The following is a 25,848-nucleotide window of genomic DNA, read 5'->3' on the forward strand; positions in this document are numbered from 1 at the left end:
TTTTTAATATTTCATCAACTTTACAGGGTTACAATTGTCTTAAATATTCTGAAGTTTAAATACAATCTGTATAATAATGTTATTATAAAATGTAAACTTTCAGTGTTTTTATTTTATTTTATCTTTTTTTTTTTTTTTTTTTTTTTTTTTCTTTCCTTTTTTAATAATCAAAAGTTTCAATACCTGAATGTTTGCAAAACTGAAATATTTCACCGGGGGCCCCGGGTGCACCCAAGGCCGCCGCTCTCAGAGGTAGAATGTGGTTTTTATTCTTTTTCTTTTTTTTTTTTTTTTTTTTGTCTTTTGTGGTTTTTTTGTCTTTTTCTTTCTTTACCTGAGTTAAGATATGCACGCTGGGTCAATGCAGCTGCAGCTGTGTCCGGTCCTTTTTTTCTTTCCAAACCCCAGAGAAACTGATTTAAGCTTTTTTTCCTTTTTTTTTTTTAATTATTTTTTTTTAAATCGATATGCAAAAAGAAAAAAGAGGTGGGAGGTAATATGCTCTCAAAAAAAAAAAAAAAAAAAAAAAGGGGGGGGGGGGCAGGGGAATGGGGGAAAAGGAAGAGGAAAAGAATAAAAATAATTAGAAAAAAAAAAAACAAAACACCAACCAACCAACCAACCCAAAACAGTGACTGTACAAATGCAAAAACTCACTAAGAAAAATCTAATGCCCACCTCGGGCATGAGAAATCATCCACCCCCCACACCAAAATTTCTCCTTGTGGGGAGCTGAGCTGGATCCTAACAGCAGGAGATGGATGGAGACCCCCAAAACCCCTCCCATGGGCTCCTGGAGCCTCCAAGGGGCATTTCCAGCTCTGGAGAGTGTGAGAAAAGGCTGAAAAAAAAATCAAAAAAAAAATCAGAAAGGCTGGAAAAAAACCCAAATCCCCTGAGATCACCCTTCCCCAAGTTTAAAAAAAAAATAAAAATAAAAAATGGAGGGGGGGTGTTTTATCAGCATGGGACCCCCCCCTTAAGCACCTGGGGAAGGGGGAAAAAAAAAAAATAAAAATAAACCCTGTGCTTGAGGTGAAAACCTGAGGAATTGAGATACCGAGTTGGGGTGGGGGAGTTGGGGAAGGTTTCGGTATCAGGTCGTGATTGTGTCTCACGCAGATGTGGGCAAGGAAAAAAAAAAATATATAGAAATGGGCAAAAAAAAAAATGAAAATAATCAGAATCTGGCTGGAGGGAGGGAGAATGATGCTGAGAAAATAAATCCATGGGGCTGGGGGATGCTCCGGGGGTCCCGAAGGACGCGGCCGCGTCCTTCGGGACCCCCGGAGCATCCCCCAGCCCCCCTGAGATTCCCCAACGAGAGGAGGAAGGAGGTGAGGCAGTTCCCAAGCTCCCGTTTCCCTGAAGAACACTCAATATTCTGCATGTTAAAAGCTGGATTTCTTTTTTTTTTTTCCCAGAGAATAAAATAGAAGCTATTTACAACCAAACGACAACCTCTGAAAAAAACCCGGGAGAGTGAGGAGAGAGTCCTCAAAACAAAGGGGAAAAAAAAAAAAAAAAAAAGATCTAACTGAATAAAATATCTCCCGATTTCCAATTATTATTATTATTTTTTTTATGCTTTTTTTTTTTTTTCGAGTGCTGGGGGAGGAGGAGGAGGAGGGGGGGGTTTCACTAAAGCTCGCGTTGGCAGGCGTCCGTGCGTCTGTCTGGAGGTAACACGAGTTTTAAAAAAAAAAAAAAAAATAATAATAATAATTAATAATAAATGTACAGTGCAAAGTGTGATGTGAGTGAGGTAAAACGGTCCCGGACTGGCGCGGCGGGACAACCGGCGGCTCCGGCAAAACCCCCGGGGCTAAAGCTTTTCTGCCTGGCAAAGGAAAAACCAAGAGGAGAACAAGGGCAGAACCCAACCAGAGCCTGGTGAGAACCCACTGTGACCCTTGCAAGACCCCAGCCAGACCCTGCTGAGACCCCAGCCAGACCCCAGCCCCCTGAGCGCTGCCCGGTGCTGGTGGGGGAAGGGTCTGGGGGGTCCGGGGTTTGGGGAGGGGGGGTTAAGGCGAAACGTTGTTGGAGGTAGAGCTGGGGGGCACGGCCAGGCTGGCTGGGGTGGGGGGGGGCACGGTGCCACCACCGCTCCCCACCGCGCTGCCGCTGCTCCGGCTGCCACCGCCGTTGCCTTTGGTGTAGGCAGAGGAGGGCAGCGAGGAGGAGGAGGAGGAGGAAGGTCCAGGGGTCTGGGCAAACAGCACACCTGGGGAGAGAGCAGAGGGGCCGAGGGGTTGAGCCGGGGGGAGGGGGCTGTGCCCACACTGCCGCTGAAATCGGGGCGGGGGGAGGTCGGGGGGAGAAGCCCCCAGCCCCTCACCTGTGTAGACGATCCCGTTGATCTCCACGGACATGCTGATGCTGTTGGTGCCGTTGCTGCCCGCGCCGGCGGCCGAGTCCTGGCGGTTCTCTGCCGGGGGAGAGCCGGGTGACCGAGCCCGCCGGGGCCAGGGCCCGCGGTGGCTCTGCGGGGCGGGGGGACGGCGCCGGCACTGACCTGGCGAGCGGGTGCCCTGGCTGTTGATGCGGATGCTCATGGGCAGCTGGGCAGTCATGGCCAGCAGGTTCTGCTGGAGCGCCCGCTGCATCAGCCGCTGCTGCTCGTCCGTCACCAGCGCCAGCTTCTTCTCCGGGGGCTCTCCCGATTCCAGCTTCTCCCGCAGCTGCTCCAGGGCCACGGCTTGGGCGGCCGCTGCCACCTGCACTGCGGCGGCCTGGGCTGCCACCACGGGGTGTCCGGCCAGCGAGACGGGCAGCCGGCTGGGCATGGAGATGGGGATGGGAGAGTCTTCCTCTGTGGGGCAGAGCAGGAGGTCAGGGACGCTCTGGATGGGGACCGCCGGGTGCCACCGCCCAGAGGTGTCTCCAGCCCCGGCACAACAGCTCCTGACTGCCTCCTGCCCCCTGCATGCCAGAGCCAGGTGACTGGAATTGGGGTCCCTGAAGCCAGCCGTGTGCCCAGAGCTTGGGCAGGGGACACCCTTGGGGCTGTGTCCCCAGTGCTGGGAGGGGGCTCAGCACACACCCCAGGGCAGCCATTACCTTTCTTGATCTTCTGGACGGGAGTGATGGAGCCGCCGTTGGTGGCTGAGGCCAGACCCAGCGCCGGCACCGGCAGCTTGGGGGAGGAGAGGAGGCCATGGGTGCCGCTGGGCGAGTAGGTGAAGAGGGAGCTGCCAAAGCCCTGCCGGCGGCCTTCCCGCCGGTTGCTGTCGATGGCCGCCTGCAGCTCGTTGGGGTTGCTCAGTCCCCGCTTCTCACATTCGTAGGGGTACAGGTACTTCATGTACCTGCCGGCAGACAGGGGAGGGCGATGGGGCCATGGCAGTGCCGCCCCCTCCTCCATCCCCCCCTCTCTGTCCCCCCCCGTCCCGCCGCAGCCCCGCTGCTCACTGGGTGCGCAGGGTGAAGGCAGCGCTGGTGATGGAGGTGGGGAGGTTCAGCCCCTTGGTGATCTCTCTCCACAGCTTCTTGTTGATCACCTCCACCAGGCCGCCCTTCTCCGTCACCAGCGTGTACAGCATGTACAGGTCCAGCACCTGCTTGGCCATGATGGGGATCCTGTTCACGGGGGTCCCTGGGGAGGACAGAACGGGTCTGGGTGCTGCCTTCTCACCCCCCGGGCAAAGCAGGGGGGGGAGGCAGCCAGCGAGACCCTCGAGCGGTGCAGGGGCCAGGAGGCTGCTGCTCCTCCCTCCCTTCGGGATCCCCCATCTCGCCCCAGACACAAAGGAAACAGAAACTCGCTGTTTTCAGCTGCAGGCCCCAAAACGGGGCCGAGGGCGGTTTCGCAGGCTGAGTTATTTATAACAGCACCGGCACTTCCCGGCGCGAGGGTCGCCCGGGGGGGATCACCCCTCCAGCTATGGGGAAGGGGCTGTGGCATCTTCCCCCTCCTGGGGGTCTCTGCTCTTCTCCTCCCAGGCATGGGGCTTGGGGGGACCCCAGACAGCTCCAGCCAGCAGGCCCCAGCCCCCCCATGCCCACGCTCGTGCTTCCCCCAGCACTTCCAGCTCCTTTCTATGCAGGAACCAGACCCTCAGCTGGACAAATGCTTTGTTTTCAGCCCCTCCCACCCCACACCCCCACCCTGTGCCCGCTGCCCAGCCTGGGCCAGGAGGCAGTGGGGGGGATTCACTGCGAGGGGGTGAAGCAAAGGGAGGGCTGGGAGGGCTCTTGGGAAGGGGCTGCGGGTGCCGGATGCGACGGGGAGCGGGGCCGGCGCGGGGGAGGGATGCGGGCACCAGATCCAGCCCAGCAGGTTTGACCCTGCTGTGCAAAGAGGTTAAAAATTAACCAGTGGCCGGGACAGAGCAGTGACCTCAGGGCTGTAATGAGGGGCGAGGAAATGAGACCCCAGCCCCGGGGGAGCGGGGTGGGCACAGAGGGCAGGGGGGGGGCTCACCTCGCTTCTGCATGAAGCTGAAGAGGTCGTCCAGGAACTCCTTCCTCCTGGGGTCACCATCCAGCTCGTAGAGCTGCACAATGAGAGGAGAGAAATGCTCAGCAAAACTCCTGATCCTGTCCCCTGAGCCTCGAGCCCCACCAAGCAGAATCCTTGGGGTTTGTGCCCTCAACCTGAGCTCGTCAGCTCAGGGGGTGCCCCGCATGGGGCCAGGGGATCCTGAGGGTCCCTGCTGTGGTGGCTGACCAGCCCGTGCTCCATCAGGAACCCCAGGACAGTGGAGCCTTCCCCCTGCCCCTCTTGGAGCTGGGCCCCAAAACACCGGTGCTGAAATTGCAGCCCTGCCCCTCACCTCACCCTGCAAGGGCCCCGGCTCCTCCTGGGAACACCAATCCCAGTTATTTTTAGCATCCACCATGTGCTTGGCACGGAGTGGAGCAATGCTCCAGCACGATCCATCCTCTGCACCTGCAGCGCCGGAGGGAACCGGTGCCGGGAGCTGGTGAGCTCCATGGTGTGCCATGGTGTGAGCTCGTGCCTGCTGCAGTGTGCTCAGAGGGGGTCCTTGGGGGTACAGCCCTGGCAAACGGGGTCTGTAATGAGGGTCTGAGCTGCACCCAGCTGCAGGATGCCCTCCCAGCCATAGGGCACCGCTGGCTGCCACGCTGCCCAGCAGAGCCTGGTCCCCTCTGCATGGCACAGCCAGCACCGAGGCTTGGTGCCCATGGGTCAGCAGCCGTGGGTCCAGCAGCCTCCGCTCCTGCAAGAGCATCTCATGGCACCACTGCCAGAGCAGCCCCGGCGGGATGGGCTGCACCAGGCAGCCGGGACGAGGCCTCTGGCAGAGCCGCGCCTCGAGCACCCGGTTCTGCCGGGGCAGCTTTTGTTGGGACCCCACCCCGTGCCCGACAGCCCGGCACATTCCTGACTGATTTATGGCAGCAGGATCGGCCGGCCCGAGCACCGGCATGCCACGCCACGCCATGCCACGCCACGCCACGCCGGCTCTGCCTCGCCCCGGTGCTGGCAGCCTGAGCCCAGCGCGGTTTCAGCCCAGAGGCGGGGGGATGGTGGACAATCCTGCCCACCCTGCAGGGGTGTCGGGGCTTCCCCGACGTGGTGGGGATGGACACCACAGCCCTGGCCCCATTTTTTTCGATGACAACTTTGAACAACTGCCAGCGGAGCCGTGGTGGCCGGGAGGGGCTATAAATATTACCACATAACTCGCCAGGCATGCGGCACGGGGCCCGCACTGTCACCGTGTCACCGGCTGGCACACGGGCACAGCCCACCCCACCTCGGCCGTCACCCCAGCTGCGAGTGGGGGGTGTGAGCCCCCTCCCACTGCCCCCAGGGAGGATCCGGACCCCTCAGGGCCAAGCTCCTGCCCAGCCGGCGCCGATCAAAGGGATCAGTGTGGCCGTGCTGATAAGAGGGGCAGGGCGCTGCCGGAAAGCCATAAACCCCCAGTTCCCCTGGAAACCTCACCCGGCCCCTGCAAACCCCCAGGGAAGGGGCCCGAGCCACCGTCAGCATGGCCAGACCCCTCTGAGACTCTCTCCCACTCCAGCAACTGGTCTGGGAATCTGGTGGGACCCCAGGACAGGGGGAGCAGAGTGGTTCCCCCCCGGCAGGGCAAGGCTGGGACGTGGCACCACGGGCACCACAGTGTTTTTTGGGCTGTCCCTGACTGGCTGAAGGATGTTGGGCCAGTGCCAATCCAGCCTCCCCCGTTTCCTTCAGCAGCTCCGAAATCCGGAGAAAGGGCTTCCCCGGTGCTCAATCCTGCCGGGTCCTGAGCCTTCCTCCCTACCCTCAGCACTCTGTGGTTCACCCCCAGCCCCCTTAACCCCGCTGGCAGCACCGGGAGCAGGAGGGGGGGGGTCACACGCAGCCTATTAACCCGCGGAGCTCTAAAAATCGATGAGCTGCTGTAAAAACGTCAGTTCATTCAATTTTTATAACGCCAGCTCTTAAATAACACCGCTCTGCCCCCGCTGCCGGCGGGAGCTGCGCCTGCATTTTGGGAAGTACAAATGTGTCGGTTCATTTACTGCCGTGACCCCCCCAGCCGTGAGCCCCTCCCTCCCCCCCCCCTCCTCACACCGGCTCAGTCCCGAGGGGAACGGACACGTTTAAGAGGATGAAAGAAAATTAACCATCAGCTGAGGAAAGCGTGCGCCGGCCGGGCCGCGGGGATTAGCAGCAGCAGGCGGGGGGCTGCCCCTGCCCCCGCGGCCCCGGTGGTCCCGCACCAAACCCCGGCCGTGCTCCTGACACCGGGACAGAGCCGCGGGGGTCACCGGGTTGGCCAGCGACAGGACCACCCGCTCGCAGCCTCCAGGCCCTGCCGGCGCACCCGGTGTGGCTGCCGGGCAAAGGATGTTTTGCAAGAGGCCGCTTGTGGTTCCTGGACGGATTTCGACAGCTCGGCCGCTGCTCAGCAGCCTCTGCTGCCAGGCGAGGACGTGGCCACCACGGCTGGGACGTGCCCTGGCTGCACCCAGCAGCACCCACCGAGCTGCCCCCTGCCCCCTCGCTCGCCGGCACAGGCAGGGACATGGAAAGGGACAGATGAGTGACTTCCAGCAGCCCCTCGCAGGATTTGCTTGCACTGAGGGGGCTGAGGGGCCGTGTGGCCCGCAGACGCCGAGGGGCAGCGTGGGGGAAAGGTCACACGTTGGGGCTTAAAATAAAAATTGAGGAACAGAAACGCGTTCCTGTTTTGTCAGAGTGTGAAACTGAGAGCGCAGCCGGGCTCGGCACGTAGCGGCTGCCACCGGCATCACCGGACCGAAATCAGCAGGTGCCCATGGCCGGACGGTGCCGATGCTCTGCCCGCTCCAGCACGGCTTCGGCTCAGCACCCAGCGTGGTTCCACATGGGCTCAGTATAACGGTGACACCGGCTGCCCGGCAGTGAGCTGAGGAGAGGCTGCGTGGCTGCCACCGACTCCATCAATTTCCATTTCGTAATTAGGGAGGCCGAGGGGAGGTGGAAACGACTTAATCTGTAACACAGCTGCCCCGAGAATATCCTCTTACCACCCAGCCAGAGAGCGCGGTGCCAAGGGATGCCGTGGCATGGCCAACCCCAGCCCAGTAGAGAAGGGATGCCCCTGATCTCTCCAGGAGCCCCCATGACCGGGGGACCTGACCCCATGCACCCGGTGCTCCCCCAGCATGGGGCAAACATCCGGTGCCACCGGCACAGCCGCGGTGCTGAACCCGCCTCACCGCCAGCACGACCCCCGGTGAGGTCCAGCCCCGCGTCCTTGCGGGCGGCTGGGGACGAGGTGCCAGATGGCTGTTGCCAGCAGATATATAATTAAGTGGAGGAGGAATTAGGAAGGCGTCGGGCGGGTGGGCGGCGCTGACCTCGCCCCCCAGCACCCCGGCAGGATGCCGGCCCGGCGTTTGGTGTGGATGACCGGATTAACGTTGCAAACCAGATCAGGGGAAAATCCCAAGCCCCGTTAGCTTCCAAAGGGCTGGCGGGGAGGCGGCCCCTCGGCAATGACAGGAATGCGGGAGAGCCCTCGGCACGGGCGCGGTGCGTGCCGGGGGTCCGCAGCGATAACACCCACAAACCAGCCCCCCCTCCCTGCCCCCAGCCCCTGGCAAGGAGCACAATTAAAGCAGGGAGGGGAAGCGCCATTTAAAGAGGCTCCAAGCCCACGGTCCTGGCAGGGGACTCCCTGCTGACACCCGTGCTGGGGCCAGGGGGTCTCCCCAGCTCAGGAGATCTCGCCTGCCCCACCAGGTACCTCAGGGACCCCCAACCAGAGCAGGGTGCACGGGGCAAGGTCTGCAGAGACATCCCGCGTCCGAGTTCAAAACAACCCCCCCCACAGCTCGGTTCCGGGTTTTCAGGCCTGGGGGAACAATTTTCAAGTTTCTTTTCCATCGCCAGGAAGTCACGACGCTTGCGGCTTTCCTTCTTTCTCCTTGAAACCGGTTTGGGACGTGCACGCTGTGCACTGGGGAGGGAGACCCCCAAGCGCCACAGCTGGGAGGGCAGGGGGGCAATGACCCCCTCCAAGGGACTGAATTTCTGTATTTTGGGGGAAAAAATAGGTAGGGAGAGCCCATCCTGGCAAAGCACTGGTGACAGGTACTAGGGCAAGTGTCTGCTCTGCTTGATTCCAGCCCGGGGGGGGGGGGGGGCACACGCATCTGGGGGCTCTTTCTCTCTTTCGTTTCTTCCTTCCTTCCTCCAAGTGTCCCCTGGGGACTGTCCCTTTGTCCTGCTGACAACCCAGGGGCTATGCTGGAGGGGGCGGGGGGGTGAGACCGTGCACACTAATGAGTTATTTAACGAAGAATAAACACGCGGGCGGTGTTTCCTGTCCTGCTCCTGGCCCAGCATGCAGCCCCCCAGCCCCCCCCCCACCAACAGCGTGCCAGGACCCACAGCCAGAGCTGGAGGGGGCATTTCTTCAGAAAAATATTCAGAAAAATAATGTAATTGGTTAAAACCAGAGTGAAGGGCTGATGGGGAACCCGAAGCAAGGCCTGCGGGTGACACCAGCGTGGTGTTTTCCTGCAAGATGATGGCTGAGGCCACACAGCCCCTTCCCCAGGCAGGGTCCCCCCAGTGTGGGGGGATGGGGTGTGCCAGGGCGATCACTCCTAGCGAAGGGCAAAGGAGAGTCTGTCCCCAGCCCCGATCCTGCCACAGATAAAGCTCTCGGCTTAGGGACGGGTCACCTCCTGACATCCCCGTCCCTAATCCCCGGTGAGCCCCCCCAGAGCCTTTGGTAAGGGACAGCAGGGGTGTGTGCCCCCCACAAAACACCCATGGCCTCCCCCCAACACTCCCCAGCTGGGAGGGGGCTGGGACACGGCCAAGCCCACTGACCGGCCCGGCGGGATTCCTGCAGCCGGGGCGCCCGGGGCGTGGGCAGCCGGGGAGGGGGCTGAGGGGCTCAGGCCCTTGCTCCTGTACTTCCCGTCGGCACTATTGTTCTCACTGGTTCCCAGCATTGTCCCCTCGCACAGGCTGGGACGTGGCCGTGCTGCAGGTGCCTGTTGCCACCAGTGCCCCCTCCTCGGGTTGGGGGCTGTGGCACCCCACGAGCAGCAGACCCTGCAGCAGAGGGACAAGCTCAGTCCTGATCCCCAGCCACCACGCCAAAGGTCTGGGGGTCCCAGGATGCCCTTGTTGTCTGGCAGAGTCAGGGCAGGGAGTGACCCCCACCAAAGGGGGCCCTGCCTGCCATCTCCCAGGCTGGGCAGGCGGGAGCAGCCGTACGGGTGACCCGGGAGGACACAGGCCAGCGCCGACACGGCGGGTGTCACCGCGCCGCAGAGGGGGACCTTGAATGGGCGAATTAGTCGCCGTTTAACCTCCCTGACCCGCCATTGTCCGTGTGCCGTCGGCCGCGCTCCCCGCCAGGCCACGGCTGCTCCTCCCGGCCCGCCGGCAGCCGCTGGGACACCGCGCATGGAGCCGTGGACCAGAGCCACCCGGTGCGGGGAGCCACGGGGTCCGGACCGACACCAGCTGCCAGGATGGCTGCACCATGGCCGCTTCTCCCCTTCCCACAGAGGAGGAAGCGAATCCTGCTGCAACCGCGCTTCCAGCCGCGGTTTCAGGGGCACGGCGTGCCAGAATCCGGCTAAAATAAAAACCTGTCCCAGCACCAACACACGGAAGAGCTGCCCAGCGGTGGGGCCGGGGATCTGTGCCCCCCACCACGCCAGGGCTGGCGCAGGGGGTCCAGCCCGGCAGCAGCACGGCGGTGCCTGTGGCCTCGCTGTGTCTGTGCATGCCCTTGGCGCTGTCTCGCTATCGCTCCGGACCTTGTGCAAATATTAATTCAGTGGAGCTGGGTGGTGTTGAGAAAGCTCAAACCCAGGAGCAACACCCAGGGCCCGGCTGGCAGCTCCACACGGCACCGAACCGGGGAAACCGCGGCTGGAGAAGCAAAGTTTTTCCTAATAGAAAAACGATGAAAAAACTTGGGGTGCCCAGCAAACCCCTGCCTGGGCTGTCCCCCTATCCTCTTCGTGTCCTCAGAGCTGGTGAAGCCCCACAGGGCAGGGGGGGGTCGAGACCCCTGAACGAGGACCAAACGTGGGTGCGGTGGTGCGGGAGGGAGCGGCGGCTTCGTGAGAGCCCAGCCCGGGTTTAAATTCCACCATATGTAAATGATCGTCTTAGCAAGGGGATCGCTGAGAGCAGGAGCAGATGAGTCACCGGCACCGGGGCTTCCACCGCCGGGATTTGTCTAATTGCAAATCTGTTCCTGAAATGCTGGGTCCCACACCTCCGGCTGGCCCCAAGGCTGGGGGGGGGTCCAGGAAAGGACCCGCCGGGGGCTCTCCCCAACTCCCAAACCACCACCTGCCCCTCACCCTGGCCCCCGATTGCGGCACCTCCGGCCGGGCCCCAGGACCCGCTGCCATTTCTCCTGCGGTTTGGGCCAGAAATAGGGCAATGGAGCAACGCTGCGGCCTTGCCCAACCGCTGGGCTGCCGGGCGGCTGTTTGCTTTGCTGACAAAGGACTTGCTCTCGTCTCTGCTCTTTTTTTTTTTTAAACTTCTTTTAAATAAAGCCTCATTCCTGTTAGTTCAGCTGTGCCGGAGCTGGGAGGTGGCCACCTCCGCTGCAGCCCTTGAGGCGGCCCGGGGGGCTGGGGCTGGGGACTCCAGAGGCAATGCCCAGGCTGGGGGGGACCAGAGCAGGAGGGGGCAGAGCTGGGGGGACCTGGGGGGCAGACAAAATCAGCCAGGCCGAGCACCCGGGCAGGAGGGACACGTCCCCTGTCCCCCGCCTCGTTAATTATCCCGGGTCTCATTGGGAGCTTCTCACACGGACACCCAGGAGTTGGGCTGGGGGAGGCACTCAGCGGTTAAGCTGCTCTCACCAAGAAGTCCCTGACCCCCAGCCGGGGCTCCGGTGGGATTAGGGCTCCGGGAAGGCTCCCTGAGCGCCGTGAGCCGATTACCCTCCTGGATCCTTGGCCAGGAACACCCTTCAGCGAGTTGAAGGCATGGGACAAGATGGGCAATGGCTGCTCTTGGGAGGGGTCCACCTGCAACCTGCCCGCTGCCCCCCAGCCCCTCAGCCTGCTCCAGTCCCCTCCTCGCCCTGTTATCTGCCACCAGCCCATCCAGCTGCTGCAATCACCTCATCCCGGCACCCGGCCCGGGGCCCCAGGGTGCTGCCCTTTATCTGTGCCCCTGCAGCACCGGCCGGAGCAAAACCGCCTTTGGGGTGGGGGGACGGCAGCCCCCGGCCGGAGATGCCTCCCCGGTGCCCCTCTCCCCGTGCTGGGGCCCCTCACCCTCCCCGGGGGCGGCTCATCCGCTCGGCTGGCTAATGCAATAAAGCCCTAATCAATATTTTAAAGAAAGTAAATGGACCCTCCCGCCCTCGTTAAGAGGCCGCAGGGCCCCTGCTCCCCGCCCCGCTCCCCCGGCCAGCTTTGGGCTATTTAAATACAAATAATCCACAGGAGAAAGGGGTCCAGGGCCCCAAGCCAGGGGGGACACTGGGGGCACAGGGAATCCCTCGCCCCTCAACCCGAGGTTTCTGTATCAATCCCTGGGGGTTCTGAGGAGAAATGGGCTTTTCCTCAGACCCTCCAATGTTTCCCCAGGAAAATCCTGGGAAGTGCTGGTCTCTGGGCAGGGCTGGAGTCCAGCTTCACCCCGCTGAGGTGGCTGAGTTGCTTTCAGTTTATTTTTATTTTCCCCCCAGCCGTTGCCCTTTGAAACACCGTATCTCAGGGAACGCTGCCCAGCACCAGATAAGGGCTGAGGTTTTTGCCCCTGAGGCGGCTCAGGCGTTCCCAGTTGGGACAGCTTAAACATCTCCCACCCCCCCCAAAATCTGGCACCAGGACCACCCCACTGGGCTGCCTCCCCCCAGCACTGCACCAGCTCCCTGCAGCCACCGGCGCTTCTTGAGAGGGGGAACAGAGATGGGGGGTCTGACACCAGCCTGTGGTGCCCCCAGTGGGGGACCCTACTCTGACAGGACACGGTGCTGTGGGGTGCACATTCCCCAGGGAGTGCAGGAAACTCCAAAAAGGGGCAGGAAACTCTGCTGCCCTCACCCAGCACTCCTGGTATTAGTTGGGCACAGTAATACTGGTAACGAAACAGAAAGGTGGGGAGGAGAGTTCTCCAGGGACAAAGGCAGAGCTCCCCCCAGCCCGGGGCACTTTTTTCCCCGAGGCCAGCATTACACAGCAGGTTTTTGCAGCACACAGTTTGGCAGAGGTTGGCTGAGCCCCTTGTGCTCTGGTGGCTGGTCAAAGCCTGGCTCCCCCGCCAGCATCACCACTGCAGGAGAGCAAACACCAGCACCACAGCTTGGGGTTGGGTGTCCCACCAGACCCCCCGCCCCATGGCCAATGGCAGGGCCACAGCAGCCAAAGAATCCAAACGAAGCAAGACGGCAGCACGGGGGGGACAACATGATGGCATCTCCCCACAGGAGCCTCCTCCCACGTCAAAAATTTCCTTTTTTCTCCACCCGAGGAGCCACCGTGCCTTCAGCAGCCACTGTCCCCCAAGTCCCCCACCGTGCCGGGGGTTCCTTTGTTCTGCCGGCGCGGGCAGCCCCCGGGTCAGGGGGTGAGGTGACCTCTGCCTGCGCAGTAGCCGTCCCCGGGGACGGGGAGGTGCCACGCGCCGGTTCCCTAACCTCCATCACCTCCATAACTCTTCCTCACGCCCTCCCCCCTCAACTGGGCCCCCTCCTCCCCCGGCCCCCCGCAGTTCAAGCTGGCCCAGCCCCGGTTTGCAGGAATCTGTCCCAGATGGGTCAATAAAAAACCCTGTGGTGCAGGATGGGGCACCCAGGGTTTGAGGGACTGAGTGCAGGTCCGCCAGCCCTGCACTGCCCGTCGGGACCCCAACCTGCTGGGGAGGGAGAAACCAGAGTTCCCCTCCTGCCCACACAGGTGCAGGGGGCCACTCACTCCCCATGAGCTCATGGAGAGTAGAGATTGTCCCAGCACCACGGAGCTCCTCTGCAGAGGAAGAGGAACCCCAAAACAGCCCCTTCCTCACCGAGCGGAAGGCACAGCCAAGCTCACAGCACCACCAGATCTCCTCTGCGGGGGGTCCCAGATGCGGTGCCCCAGCCTCCCATGCTGCAGGGGGGTCCCCCTAAGGTGCCTCTGCCCCGGGGAAGGGGCAGCAGAGGGGCAGGGAAGGGGTGACCCGCTGGCCCCGGTGGCTGCCTCGCGGCGGCTCCCGCTGTTTACATTCCTGCTGCTCCTTCCCAAGCCTGGCTGCGCCAGCTGGGACGGGGCTGGAGCGGGCGGCACGCGCTGGAGGGTGGCCAGAGGAGCTCCCGGCCAGCACCGTGCCGAGCCAGCCCCTGGCCTGGGTCCAGCGGCCGCGATCCAAGCGCCGGCGTTGACATGCCGGGGAAAGCCTCTCCCGGCTGAGCGCTTCGCCTCCACTCCTACACCCCCGGCACAGCGGTGGCAGCCGCTTTCCTCCCCCCGCCGGCTGTTTCCACAATTACCCACCCTGCTGGGCTCCCCCCACAGACCCCAGCGAGCTTTCTGCTGGGAAAGGGGTAGGGAGGCAGGCAGGGGGTCGGCCCCTTCTGCCGGCACAGGTCGGGGGGGCTGAGGATGCGGTGCGACTCGCGCTGGTGTCCCCGAGCACGGTGAGTGCGGCAGGGACCTGGCAGAGCCTATGGCACGGGTACAGACTGCTGTGCCAGCGTGGCATGGGTCTGACCACCCAGCCCCAGATTTTCCTGTTGGATCCTGAGGGCTGGGAGCGATCGCTGAGCCCGCGGGTCCGGTACGGCACCGAGACGGTGACAAACAGGAAGATCACGGCTGCGGTATCGGAAAAGCCTTTTCACAGATACGCGATCGAGTCCCCTGGCCTCTCGCTCCCCGAGGACAGGAAGCACAAAAGAGGGAAACCACAAGATGAGAAGGAGGTGGTGTGGGTGCCAGGGTGCAGGGACACGGGGCAGAACCATCCCTCCTCCCCACAGCCTGACCGGAGCGTGCCGGGGAGGGTGGCTGTACGCACCGCCTGCCCTTGTGCGGAGCCACCACATCCAAATGTGCCATCAGACTGCAGCAGCCCCTTCCCCCTTTTGGGAGGGATGTGGTGGCCCAAAGGGAAAGGGGCAGGGGCCGTTGCATCCCTCCCAAAAGGCCACGGTGCCCTGGCTGCTCCATCTGGGTCCCATCTGCTGCTGTTGGCTCCCGCCCCTTCCCCCAGCACTAAACTCAGATGTATTTAAACACACACATCAAAGGGGCCGGGCAGCCCCCGGGGAGCCCCAGCACGCAGCACATTTCCTTCTATTAGCTGAAAGCGGGGAGCAGGCAGCTCCAGCGCCAGGGGCCAGGCTGAGCCCAGGCACTAAAACCCCACAGAAATCCCTCATTTTCTTAGTGGCAACAACAGCAGCATGACCCGAGGACCCTGCTGCAGGCCGTGCTGCCGGTAGGACACGGGGATGGGTGGCAGAGCCAGGAAGGGACAGGCACACGGGGGGCACACGGGGGACACACGCGTCTCAGTGGGCACCTACTTGCTTGAACTGCTCCTCATAGGTCCAGTCACCATGGTCAGGTGCCGGTGGGGGGGGCTGTGCCTGGCCCGGTCCAGGGGGCGGCCGCTCCGGTCCCCCCGGCAGCCGCTGCTGCTCGCCCCGGTAGTGCTGCGGTGCCAGGGGCTTGCGGAGCAGCAGGGATCCCGCTCCTGCCCGCACTGCCTCAGCTGAGCTCAGCCCTTCCTCTCCCATGTCCTCCTCCTCCTCGTAATCTTCCTCTTCCTCCTCCTCCTCTTCCTCCTCCTCCTCACCCAGGTCTTCTTCAAAGTCGTCTTCATCCCACTTGCCCTTCCTAGAGCAGGGAGAGAGGAGAGATTTGGTCCCACACCAGGCAGGGACTGGGTTCCTAAGCCAATCCCTGTTCTCTGCCCGCCTGCCCCACAGCCACCCCACTGCTGTGGAGCTGGGACCACCCTGTTGGTGGGTGGCAGTCCTGGGAGGCACCACTGGCATCCCGGCCGTGGCTCTGGCAGCAAGCAGGGCTCTGCCAGATGGCTCCTAGCCCCCTCCCTGTCCCAGCAAGGGGACAGGGAGAGCCAGCCATGAGGGCTGTGAATAATTCAAAGCACAACCAGGATCCTCTGTCACGGCCTGGGCTCCCTGGGCAGGAATGAAATGTCACCCCATGCCAGCCCGGCACAAGGAATCACGGCTGCTGAGCCGAGCTGCTCTTGGAGCCTCCTGCTCTGGGGTGTCCTGGCAGCTCTAACCCTCCTCCCCACACTGAAATCTACTCAGCACAGCCCCGGCAGCCTCCCCTGACCCAAAGGAGAGCCCACATTCCCAGCTGGCTGTGCCAAAGCCCACCGGGGCGACTGTGTCCCTGCCCGTTCCCTGAAACCACGTGAACGGCTGCTCTGGACCAGTGCGTACTCACAGATCCTCCTCCTCGGAGCCCATCTCCTGCTGGAACCCGCCATCTTCCTCCTCCCCACGCTCCCCCTCTTCCTCCTCTTCCTCCTCCTCCTCAGAGGCCTGGCTCTCATCCGACAGCCCCGGGCTGGACGAGTGGCTGAGGCCGGCGGCCGCTGCCCGCATGGCAGCCAGCGCAGCCATCTGTGCCCGCTGGATGTGCGCACTCTCGGGCTCTGCTCCCTCCTCTGAGGGCGCTGGGGCCGGGTCTTGGGCGCGGCTGCGGGCTGGGGTGCTGGTGGGGGTCTGTCCCGGGACTGGAGGGGGCTGCGCCGGGGGCGGTGGCGTCGAGCGCTGCTGCTGCTGCTCCTGCTGCCGCGCTTCCAGCGCCTGCTGCAGCCGCGCGCGCTGCTGCCGCTGCAGGTTCTCCATCACTGCCTGCAGCTTCATGGCTCTGCCGGCAGCCGCTGGGTCCCCGGGAAGGCTGGGGGCAATGCACCCGGGGGGCAATGCCCGGGAGGGGCTGGGGGCAGGGCCCGGCAGGCTGCTGTGCTCCAGTGGAGAGGGGGAGCGTCAGGGGGGCTGCGGGTCACGGGTCGGGGGTGTGAGGGCAGCCGAGGGTCTGCAGTGCTGTTGGGTGTCAGAGCAGGAACTGCCACTGGGTCAGGGCAGCGGGACGTGCTCCCCAGCCCCCTCAGGCTTGTCCTGACGTCTCTTTTGCTCAAGGGCTCCAGCGGGAGACGCGGGCACGTCGGGATCGGGGTACTGCTGCCAGGCAGGTGCCGATACCTCCGAAGGCTCAACAGGCAGAAGGTGCAGCCCAGCACATTGCCCCTTCCCGGGCACCTTCCGGGGGGCGGCAGCCTCGGGGTCAGCGTGGTGTCCCCCACTCGGGGCCAGGTGTCCCTAGTCCTCAGCCCACTTGGCGTCTGGCAGAAATTGGTGCAAACCTGCCAGGAGAAGCAGAGAGAGGGTCAGCGGGACTGGCAAGCAGGAAGGGGTTAAAGACAGCACAGGAGCCTCATTAATCTCGAGCTAATGAGATAGGGAGGCCGGGCTCTGCTGCTGGAGGGGGAAGGGGCCTGCAGGACCCGATAGTCCTGCCCGGCCCTGCAGGCAGCGGATACCGGGGTACGGGGCACCAGCACCCACCGATAACAGAGCAGTGAGCCCCCCACCAGGGACACAGCATGTCCCCACCCGGGGACACAGGGAAGCTTGGTCACCCTCATGGCAGGAGCAGGCAGCTGCCAGGCCAGTGCTCAGCACGTGTGGTACTGGGGCTCACACCACACACCCTGGCCGAGGGGATCCCAAAGCAGTGAGGGTCCCCGTATCCCCATATCAGCCTCCCCCAAGGATGGGCAGGCAGACCTCAGACCCATGGCAAGCAGGATGCCACCACCACCATGTCTCCCCATCTCAGGGGGCTGCAAACGGCTCAAGTCTGCTTCACCCAACCAGCACCCCCAGCCTGGAGCCCCCCTGAGTCCCAGCCCCAGACAGGGCTCTACCAGCAACACCTTCACCGTGACCTCTTGGGTGCTGAAGGCAGCTCGCTGTGCCATGGAGGCTGTGCCACGTACGGGTACAGTCTCAGCAGGACAAACACCCCATTCCTGCCACCCCAGGGGCCAGTGGAGTGACACAACCGGAACCCTTGCAGGGACCAACCCGGTGGACACTGGCAGCCCCACCGTGGGGCGGGCCAGCTGGTGGCAGGTGGGAACCAGCAGCTATGGCACAATCCCACGGGTTCTGGGAAGGGGAACCCACTTCCAGCACGGTGCGGTACCGCTGCCGATTGGGTGGCCGGGTCACAGCTGCTTCCCCCACGCCTCGCTGCGGCCACCGCATCCGCTCCCGGCCCCACCACGCTCAGCTCACACCACGGACCTGATGCCACCGCGGGGGGACCCGGGCTGCTGCCCCCTCCCAGAAGAGGTAAAGCTGGCGGTCTGCTCAGTTTCTCCTCAGTTTCTCCTTCTCTAGCCTGGCCACCTCCATCTTGGCTTCGGAGGGGAGGCGTTGGGGCACGGGGCTGTCCCCAGGCCACGGCCACTCGCCGGCTGTGGCCGCGCAGCCATCCCACGCCATGTCTGAGTTCCGTCCCCCGCGCCTACAAGAGCCGCGAGCAAAACTGGAGCGAAACTCGTCCCCGGCACGTGCTCCCCCCCCCCCCCCCCCCCCCAGCCCTGCCGCGGCTCTGCCTCGCCACGAGTCGCCAAATCACCCAACGTGGGCACCGGAGCGGGGAGCAGAGCTGGCTCCTCCAGCACTCCGGGCCGTGGCCACGCTGCCGTGTCCCAGGGCAGCCGGAACCTGCCGGGGTGGTGAAGCCGGAGCCCCGGGGACCGTCCCTCGGAGAGAAGCTGCGGCACGAAGGCCCGGTGACCTTGAGCCGTGCCCCTTTGTCCGTCCCGGTGGCTCGGGACAGGGGGAGCTCGGGGTCTCCCCGGTGTGCGGCCGCGCTGGGTGGCAGGCGGGGGATTTCGGGAGGCAGCACCCGCGTCCCGGGGGCAGGTGCTCGAGAGCGACAGCGGCTAAAAATACACAGTGGGGGGCGGGGGTGTGAGGGACGGGGCCTTTGTGCCACCGAGGCCGGGCCTGGACACCGCCGGACCCTGATCTGGCTCAGGCCATCGGCGGGGAGGGGGCTCCGGGGACGGCACCAGGATTGCGGGGAGCGGGAGAGCGGGGAGCCCGCCCCAGGATGGACGGCACCGGGGAGGCGCTGCGGGAGGGACCCCCTGGGCCGGGCGGGGGACTGAGCTCGTCCCCGCTCCCGGCCGCACGTGGCACCGGCTGCGCCTCGCCCGGTGCTGGGACCGGCGGCCCCCCCTGCTAAACCGGGGCACGGGAAGGGCCCCGAGAACTGGTGGGGGAGAGCGGGGAGACGGAACCGGGTTCGGCCCGCAGCTTTCACGCAGCCCAGCAGAGCCCGTCCCTGGAGCACCGGGGGGCACAGGGCGGCAGTGGCCCCAGCCCATCTCCCCGGTCGCAGGCCGGAGAGCCCGGGAACGGCCCCGCACGGGTGAAAGCGACCGGTAACCGTCCGCTAAGGAATGCAGGGGTAGAGCTGTTCCTGCCCAGCAGCCGGCCACGGGGATCCCACTTCCCGCAGGAGCCGCAACACCTGATCCCAAGCTCCCGAATGCGCGGTGGAAGACCCCCAACCACCGTTACCGGCGGAGAAAGTGTGGGGGGGGGGAGGGGGGAGCATTCCGGTACCGTCTGTGGGGACGGGTCGGTGTGGAGTCGCGTCCCCACTTACCCGGTGGAGGTCGAACGCCGCGAAGCCGCATAGCAGCCGCGGACCGCCCGGGGCTCGGGCTGCGGCGGGGCAGGGGCTGCGATCGCTCCCGCACGACAGCAGCGGCGGTGGCGGCGGCTGCGGCGGCTCCTGCTCTCCCCGGCCCCGGGGCTGGATGCCCCGCCCCTTTCTTCCGATTGGCTAGCCACGCCCCGCACTGCCACGCCCCTTCCTTTCTATTGGTTTTCCACGCCCCGCTCTGCCCCGCCTCGCCACGCGATTGGTCGGCTGGTGCCGCCGCATGCAAATGTGGGAAACAGCGCCGCCAGGCGGGCGGGCGGGGAAATGGCGGAGCGGGGGACGCGGCCCCTTTAAGGGTCCCGAGGCGGCGGAGCCGCCGCGGGGCCCTTAAAGGGACCGCGCCCCCCGGTGGCTACCGAGTCCCGGTGCATATGTGTATGAGTCCCCCTCTCCCAATAACCCCGCCCCGCATCGGGACTCCCGTGCAGCCCCACCCCTCTGACGCCACTTCCTGCAGGGAGTCTCCGGTAAACCGGACCATGGTGGTGCTGCGGGGCGGTGCGGGGTCGGAGGAGCCTTACCCGTGAGTGGGGGGCTCCGGTTGGATGGGTCGGGAGGTGTCTAGGGATCGGAAAGGGCGGCCCGGTGGGCTCAGCCCCTCTCGCATCTCCCCTCCCTTAGAGGGTTCCGGTTGTCCCGAGGGGAACGGGTGTCTGCGCTGCCCCGGGAGAGATTTTACCCCCTCGGCTCGGTGCAGGAACGCGCCTGGTGCTGTCAGAGGCTTGAGGCCGTGATTAGGATAATTGCTAATTAGTGTTTACCCCGCTGAAGGTCACAGGCGCTCTCTGGGGCTGGAGAGGCGGGGTGGAACCGGGCCCGGGGCTGCATCCACCGGGGTTGGCAGGGGGTCGGGACGGGGCTATCGGGAACCTGGGGGTCTCTGCCCCGGTCCCTGCCCAGCAGCGGGGGTTTTGCTTCGAGCTTCGGTCCCTTGTGCTGAACGATAAATAACAAGAACTGGTTAAACCCTTGGCAGAGGGCAGGGGGCTGGGGGGCTCTTGCCTGGAGCAGAGGAAAACCTGCTGGAGTTTCTGTACGGTGGTCCCAAAGGTGCTGGACCCCTCCCTGGGACCCCCGGTGTAGGGGAGACCCCATGCACTCACATGGGGAGGGGTCCGTTTCTGAGGGTCCTGGTGAGGGGCCCAACGTGGGGCTGTGCTGTGCTGGCACAGGATGAAGGTCACTGTCACCTGTGAGTCCCCTGAGCTGGGAACGAGTCCCGAGGCTCTGCCCCATGGCAGACGTGGCAGTGCCGGGACGGGTGCCAGCCCCTGAGCCAGCACCAGCACCACCAGCATGGCCCCAGAGGCTTCACTGAGCTGGGGCTGTGCCTCTCCCCAGACCCAGTCCGGGGGTCCCCTGATGTGTCCCCTGCCCCCCGGTGACACTCGCACAGCTGTTTTTATTATCATTTCCCCCCCCCTTTTGTGTCACCTGGAGGACAAGCCCTCCTCCCCACCCTGCTGCCCCACGCTGATGAAAGCACAGGGAACGTTTTCCAGCATTTGCCTTGGTCTCTGGCTCGGTGCTGGGTTTTTCTGTGGCACAGCCATCCCGGGGCCACGCACGGTGATGGCTCCGGGTAGTGCTGGGCTCACAGCTGCAGAGCTCCCTGCACTCACAGCTGGGTAAGGTGACTCCCGCTGTTATTTTTGGGGTTTTATCCACCTTTGTATCAAATCCCAGTCCACCAGTGCTGCCTGCTCTGTTTGCAGCTTGGGTTACAGCTCCCCACCCCTCTCTCAGCCACCCCCGGGAATACGTGTGTCTCTTTTATTACTTCCAAGGCCACCTCTGCTGCTGTTTCCTCTGGGTTGGTGTGGTATTTGGGGGGTTGGTGTGTTTTGGGAGGGTTTTTGTGTTTTGGGGAGCTGAGGAAAACCTGGGCAGAGCAGAAGGGGAAGCAGCGATGCAGAGCTCAAAAAGCAAGAGAGAAGAGAGTGAAGCTTCCTGTCTTCCTGTCTTGGCAGGGTTGGGTGAACTTTGAAACCAAAACAGTTGCGTTCGGTGCCCGGTGAGCTCAGTTTAATTGCCACATGAAATCATCTCAGTTTTAGGGTAGTTCCTAAATTGCACACATCTGAGTAACGCCCTGGCCACGGGATTGTTATTGACAGAAGCCAAATGCCTCTGAGCCTACCTGGGAGCAGGGCTCTTCTCCTGGGGGGCTGCAGCTTGGTGTCAGGGAAGGCTCCTGCAGCCAGGGTGGCCAGGGTCACATCCCTGGAGAATGGAGAATCAGCAAAACCAACCTTTGGTTGGGGCAGGTTGTAGTGGGGAGCAGAGTGGGGTCCAGAGGGAAGAGCTGGCATCAGGGGTGTCACTACTGCTGGCCATGATGGGGTGTCGGGCCCCAACCACAGCCACAGCCACGTGCCAGCTTTGGTGATGACAAACGTGAGGTGTGGGGGGTGTCTGGCTCGGGGGGGAACCCCCCGCAGCGATGAGTCCCACGGTGCTGGTGGGGTTGGTCACCCAGAACGTCCCCGGCCCAGGGTCTGGGGTGGGCTCAGTGCCGAGTGCCGCCTGTCCCCACAGGAGGATCGAGGACTGCCTGCCCCCGCTGGAGGACTCCCCATCCAAGAGGTTCTCCCCCTCCAAGAGGAAGCAGTACTACATCAACAAGGCCATCCGCAACTCCGACCTCATCCCCAGGGCCAAGGGCCGCAAGAGCCTGCAGAGGCTGGAGAACAGTAAAGAACCAGGGCTGGGTCTTCCCAGGGTGGGCAGGCCCTGCTCCAAACCCTCTGCTGTGGGAAGAGGGGGTGCTGGGGGCTCAACCCCCTCTCAGGAGCTTTGCTTTTTTTCCCCTCCCAGCTCGTTTCCTGATGACGCTTCTGGAGCGAGATGAATGTGGGAGCGATGAGGGTGAGCTTGCCCCCTCTGCCCCCCCGAGCATCTTCACCGAGGCCTGTAACAACGAGACCTACGTGGAGGTGGGCACAGACACCCCCTGCCCGGGTCCGGGGGGGAGCCCTGGACCAGCACGTGTGGCTCTGGTGGGACCCGGTGTCCGTCCCTCCAACCCAGCACCTTCTGCCTCCGGTCTGAGCTGCTGCTCCTGGGCTGCCCCTGGGGTGGGTGGATGGGTGGGTGAGGAGGGGGCTCCTGGGGTGCCAGGGAGTGGCCATGCAGTGAGTGATGGGGGCTCCCGGGACAGCTCTGCAGTGTGGCCTTGTCTTGTCAGATCTGGAACGACTTCATGAACCGGTCAGGAGAAGAGCAGGAGCGAGTCCTGCTCTACCTGGAGGAGGAGGCTGGGAGGAAGCACAGGAGGAAGCTGCCGGGCAAGAGCAGGGACAAGTGGAAAGGTGCTGGGAGGGGACACTGGGTGGGGACAGCCTCTCCCTTCCCTCCCATGGGATTTTGGGGACACATCCTGCTCCCTGTGCCCTCCGCAGGGCATCCTGCACCTCCCCCGGTGCAGCCAGGGGGCTGATGGAGCCAACCCCTCGGGTGCTGCAGCTGGGGGGATTATGCCCAGCAGACCCCCCCCATGAACCCAGGAAAGTTTGTGGGGGTTGGGAATGGCTGGGGTTATGGGCACAGACCCCCAAATCTCCAACACCCTTCTTGGCTGGGGAGGGTGGTGATGCTCCCAGGGTGAGTCTGTGCAGATGCAGGAGCACAGGGGGAGGCAGCTGGGGTGTTGGGGGGGACATTGGGGTTCTTCTGAGAGGTGCTGCTGTGCAGACACCAGGAATGTGATCTGGGCCCTTCTGTCCCCTCCCCAGCTGCAGAGCACCCCGCAGACACCCCCCAGGAGTGTTTCCAGCGCATCAGCCGCCGCCTCCGCGCTACCCTGAAGCGGGGCCGGATCCCTATGGTGAGCTGGGGGGCTCTGGGGGGTGGGCAGGGCTCTGGCCGTGTCCCACAGGCTGCCTTGACCTCAGAGCTGGACAAGGGCTGAATTTCAGATGAGCTGCTGGGGAATGTGCTCCAGTTCCCGTTTGACCTCTGCAGCTGGAGCTGACTGCAGACAGACTTTCTGCTCCCTCTGTGCATGGCTTCTCCTGCCTCAGTTCAGATTTTTCTGGTAGTTACAGGACACCTCTGCCTGGTTGTGTCCCCATCTCTGCTGGGTGTGCAGCGGGTAACGGGTAACCCAGCATGTTCACCCACAGGGGTAGCAGAGGAGCCTTTGGGTCCTGCATGACAGTCTGCATGAGGCTATTTGGACAGAATTTCAGTGTGTTTTGAAAGGGATCAAACTGCATAAACTGATGAACAGAGGAGCCAGCACGTCCTGGTGCCACCTGGCTCGGGGACCTGAGCTGCCACGCGCTGGGCTGCTGGCCCCAGGGGTGCTTGGCTCCCTGCCCCCTCCTTGCAATGGGGCTGTTTTCCTGCTCTGTTTGTTTTCCTGGTTCTAATTAGTCTCTTAAAGCAGCCTGGGCTCCTCTTGCCCACTGGCTTCTGCTCAGTTTGTTCTCAAATGAGACTCAGTTCTGCTGCTTGTCCCAGGGGTCACGGTGCTCCGGGGAGCTGCACGGAGCTGAGCTGTCCCGTTGGGAGGGAAGGAGCTGCGAGGCACAAGGTGTTCCTTGGCACTCCAAGGGCAGGGCTGGCAGGGGATGGGTTCTTCCCCACCTTGGAGAGTGGAGAGGGGGACATGTCCCCTTTCCAGAGCTGTCCCACAAGCAGATGATGTTCCTGGGGCAGCAGCTCAAGGCAGAACACGGGCACGGAGCTGTGTGGAGTTGGAGGGCTGTGCCCATCTCTCCCTGCCTGGCTCCCTGCTTTCTCCCAGTCTGGGGGGGTCCAGCGTTGCCCCCCTTGCTGACAGCCCCTGCCCTCTCCTTGCAGGGGACACTGGAGGGTCTGGAGGAGGAGCTCCTGGCTTTCTTCTCTGTCACCCCTCGCTCCGTCTACACCGCGCTGATGGACAACAGGTATCTGCCCCCCAGGGGAATGGGGTCCCCACTGTGTGCACCCCACGTGTGGCCTTCCCTGAGCCCTAACTCTGTCCCCATCTTCCTCCAGCTTTGAACGGCTCCTGCTCCACGCGCTCTGCCAGTACATGGACCTCATCTCTGCCAGTAAGAGCCTCCTGCTTGTTTGTTTGGTTGTTTGGTTGGTTGTTTGGTTGGTTGTTTGGTTGGTTGTTTGGTTGTTTTTGGGGGTGGTTGTTGTTTTTCCCTTCTATTCCTCACTATCTCTGCTCTCCAGCTCAGCTTCTTCCTCCCCCCAGCCCCACCTTGTGCTGCAGCTCACAGATAACCAGCTTGGGTGTTGGGTGGCCAGGGATGAAACCCAGCAGCCAGGGTGATGGCCGGGCCCTGCTCTGCCTGCGGGGAGTCCCATTCACAGCCATTTCTCCTCTTGGTTTTGGGTCTGGATGTCTCAAAGCACGAGGCTGCTCGAGGGGCTCCAACCCCTGCAGCTGCTGCCTCCTCCCACACGGAGCAGCCGAGGCCACACCGTGCCCGCGGGTTTCCCTGGAAGGTTTTGTTGCCAAGGAAGGGGAGGAGAGGCAGTGGGCTCTGTCCCTGTGGAGGAGGCTTTGCTGCTGAGCGTTTCATTAGCAGCTGGTTGTCGAAAACAGCACGAGAGCACTAATGATGTTGAGCCTGGGGTGCGAGCAGGGATGTGCTGAGGGGACGGGGGCACAGAGCACAGGGGAGGAGGGGAGGCAACAGGGCTGGGGACACGGTGTTTGGGATCCGTGGGGGGACAGGGCCATTGCTAACTGCTCCCTTTGGCCCCCAGGTTCCAACATCGAAGGGAAACGTCAGATGAAAGTGAGCAACAAACACCACGTCTTCCTGCCCCCCGAGCTCCTGCTCTCAGACTACCTGGAGCAGATGAGCTGATGCCCCTGGATCCTGCCTGCCCCTCGCTTCCTCCACCTGCCCCCAGCCCCTCGCAGCCTCCCTGGGGGGCTCATCCTTTCCCCCCCCTCCAGGACCAGGTGTTGGGGTGCGATGCTGTGACTCGGGGGTGAAGCAGGTGCCCATCTGCTGCTTGCCCTGTCCCTGGGGTTCAGCTCCGTGTCCCGGCCGGAGCTGCTCTCCCTGGAACTGTTTGTGTGTCTATTTATAGCCCGGGTGCTTTTAAAAATAATCGGGCTGGGCCAAACCCACCGACGCTCCTGGGGTGATTTCAGTCCAGATTTTTCTGCGGTGAAACAGCTCCTGGCAGCTGCTGAGCAAACGCTGAAGCAGCGGAAGAGCCCCAGGGCTGGCGCGTTCCCAGGCTGCGTCCGGCTCTGCGCCCACCCTGGGGTGATGCGTGGGGGTCTCAGACCCTTCGGGCAGGGTGCAGGCTCCCAGGTGATCTCACCTGTCAGCATTTTGGCTGCACCCCGTTCCCTGCAACACTGCCTGCACCGCGTAAGGTGTTTTTAAGTGTAACATAGCCTGTGTTTTTTTAAGTGTGTGTAAATATGTGTGTGTGTGTGTGTGTGTGCGTGCTGGACCCTGCGGCTGCCGTGGGGGCAGTTTGAGGGTCTCCCTGTGTCCCCAGCACACGTCAAGGGCTGCATGCAGGGGGTCGCTGGGGATCTGTGTCTCAGCCTGCTGCAACAGCACCCCCTGCTCCTGGGAGGGTCTTTGCGGGGTTGCGTGAAGACACCAACTGCCACCAAGGGAGGGGACCCCCAGGGGCAGGGGGACCCCGCCTCGTGCCTCCTGTGCTTGTCTTGATGGAACAATAAAGCACGGTGCTCCCAAGCGCTGTCTGTGT

The 25,848-nt window shown here is 63.1% G+C and overlaps 2 protein-coding genes across 3 annotated transcripts; one reads left to right on the forward strand and one right to left on the reverse strand.

Annotated features, from left to right (window-relative positions):
* Nucleotides 1-1,887: 1,887 nt before the first annotated feature.
* ARID3A (AT-rich interaction domain 3A) lies at nt 1,888-19,231 on the reverse strand. Of its 2 annotated transcripts, XM_071728024.1 has the most exons (9): nt 19,105-19,231; nt 15,856-16,780; nt 14,958-15,270; nt 4,427-4,499; nt 3,415-3,598; nt 3,064-3,311; nt 2,519-2,815; nt 2,342-2,431; nt 1,888-2,227 (listed from the first exon to the last, which is right to left on the reverse strand). In XM_071728024.1, the coding sequence occupies exons 2-9, from the start codon at nt 16,278-16,280 to the stop codon at nt 2,028-2,030; spliced, it is 1,830 nt and encodes a 609-aa protein (XP_071584125.1). In that variant the 5' UTR covers nt 16,281-16,780; nt 19,105-19,231; the 3' UTR covers nt 1,888-2,027. The 2 variants fall into 2 exon arrangements, with proteins under 2 accessions (XP_071584125.1, XP_071584124.1); XM_071728023.1 differs by having other exon boundaries at nt 2,342-2,815.
* A 297-nt stretch (nt 19,232-19,528) lies between these two features.
* R3HDM4 (R3H domain containing 4) lies at nt 19,529-25,833 on the forward strand. Its single transcript, XM_071728025.1, has 8 exons — nt 19,529-19,687; nt 21,703-21,857; nt 21,982-22,100; nt 22,352-22,475; nt 22,899-22,990; nt 23,971-24,056; nt 24,148-24,203; nt 24,874-25,833. The coding sequence occupies exons 1-8, from the start codon at nt 19,536-19,538 to the stop codon at nt 24,975-24,977; spliced, it is 888 nt and encodes a 295-aa protein (XP_071584126.1). The 5' UTR covers nt 19,529-19,535; the 3' UTR covers nt 24,978-25,833.
* The last annotated feature ends 15 nt before the right edge of the window (nt 25,834-25,848 follow it).

This window comes from Heliangelus exortis, chromosome 28, assembly GCF_036169615.1.
Source record: "Heliangelus exortis chromosome 28, bHelExo1.hap1, whole genome shotgun sequence".
NCBI classification, from domain to species: Eukaryota; Metazoa; Chordata; class Aves; order Apodiformes; family Trochilidae; genus Heliangelus; species Heliangelus exortis.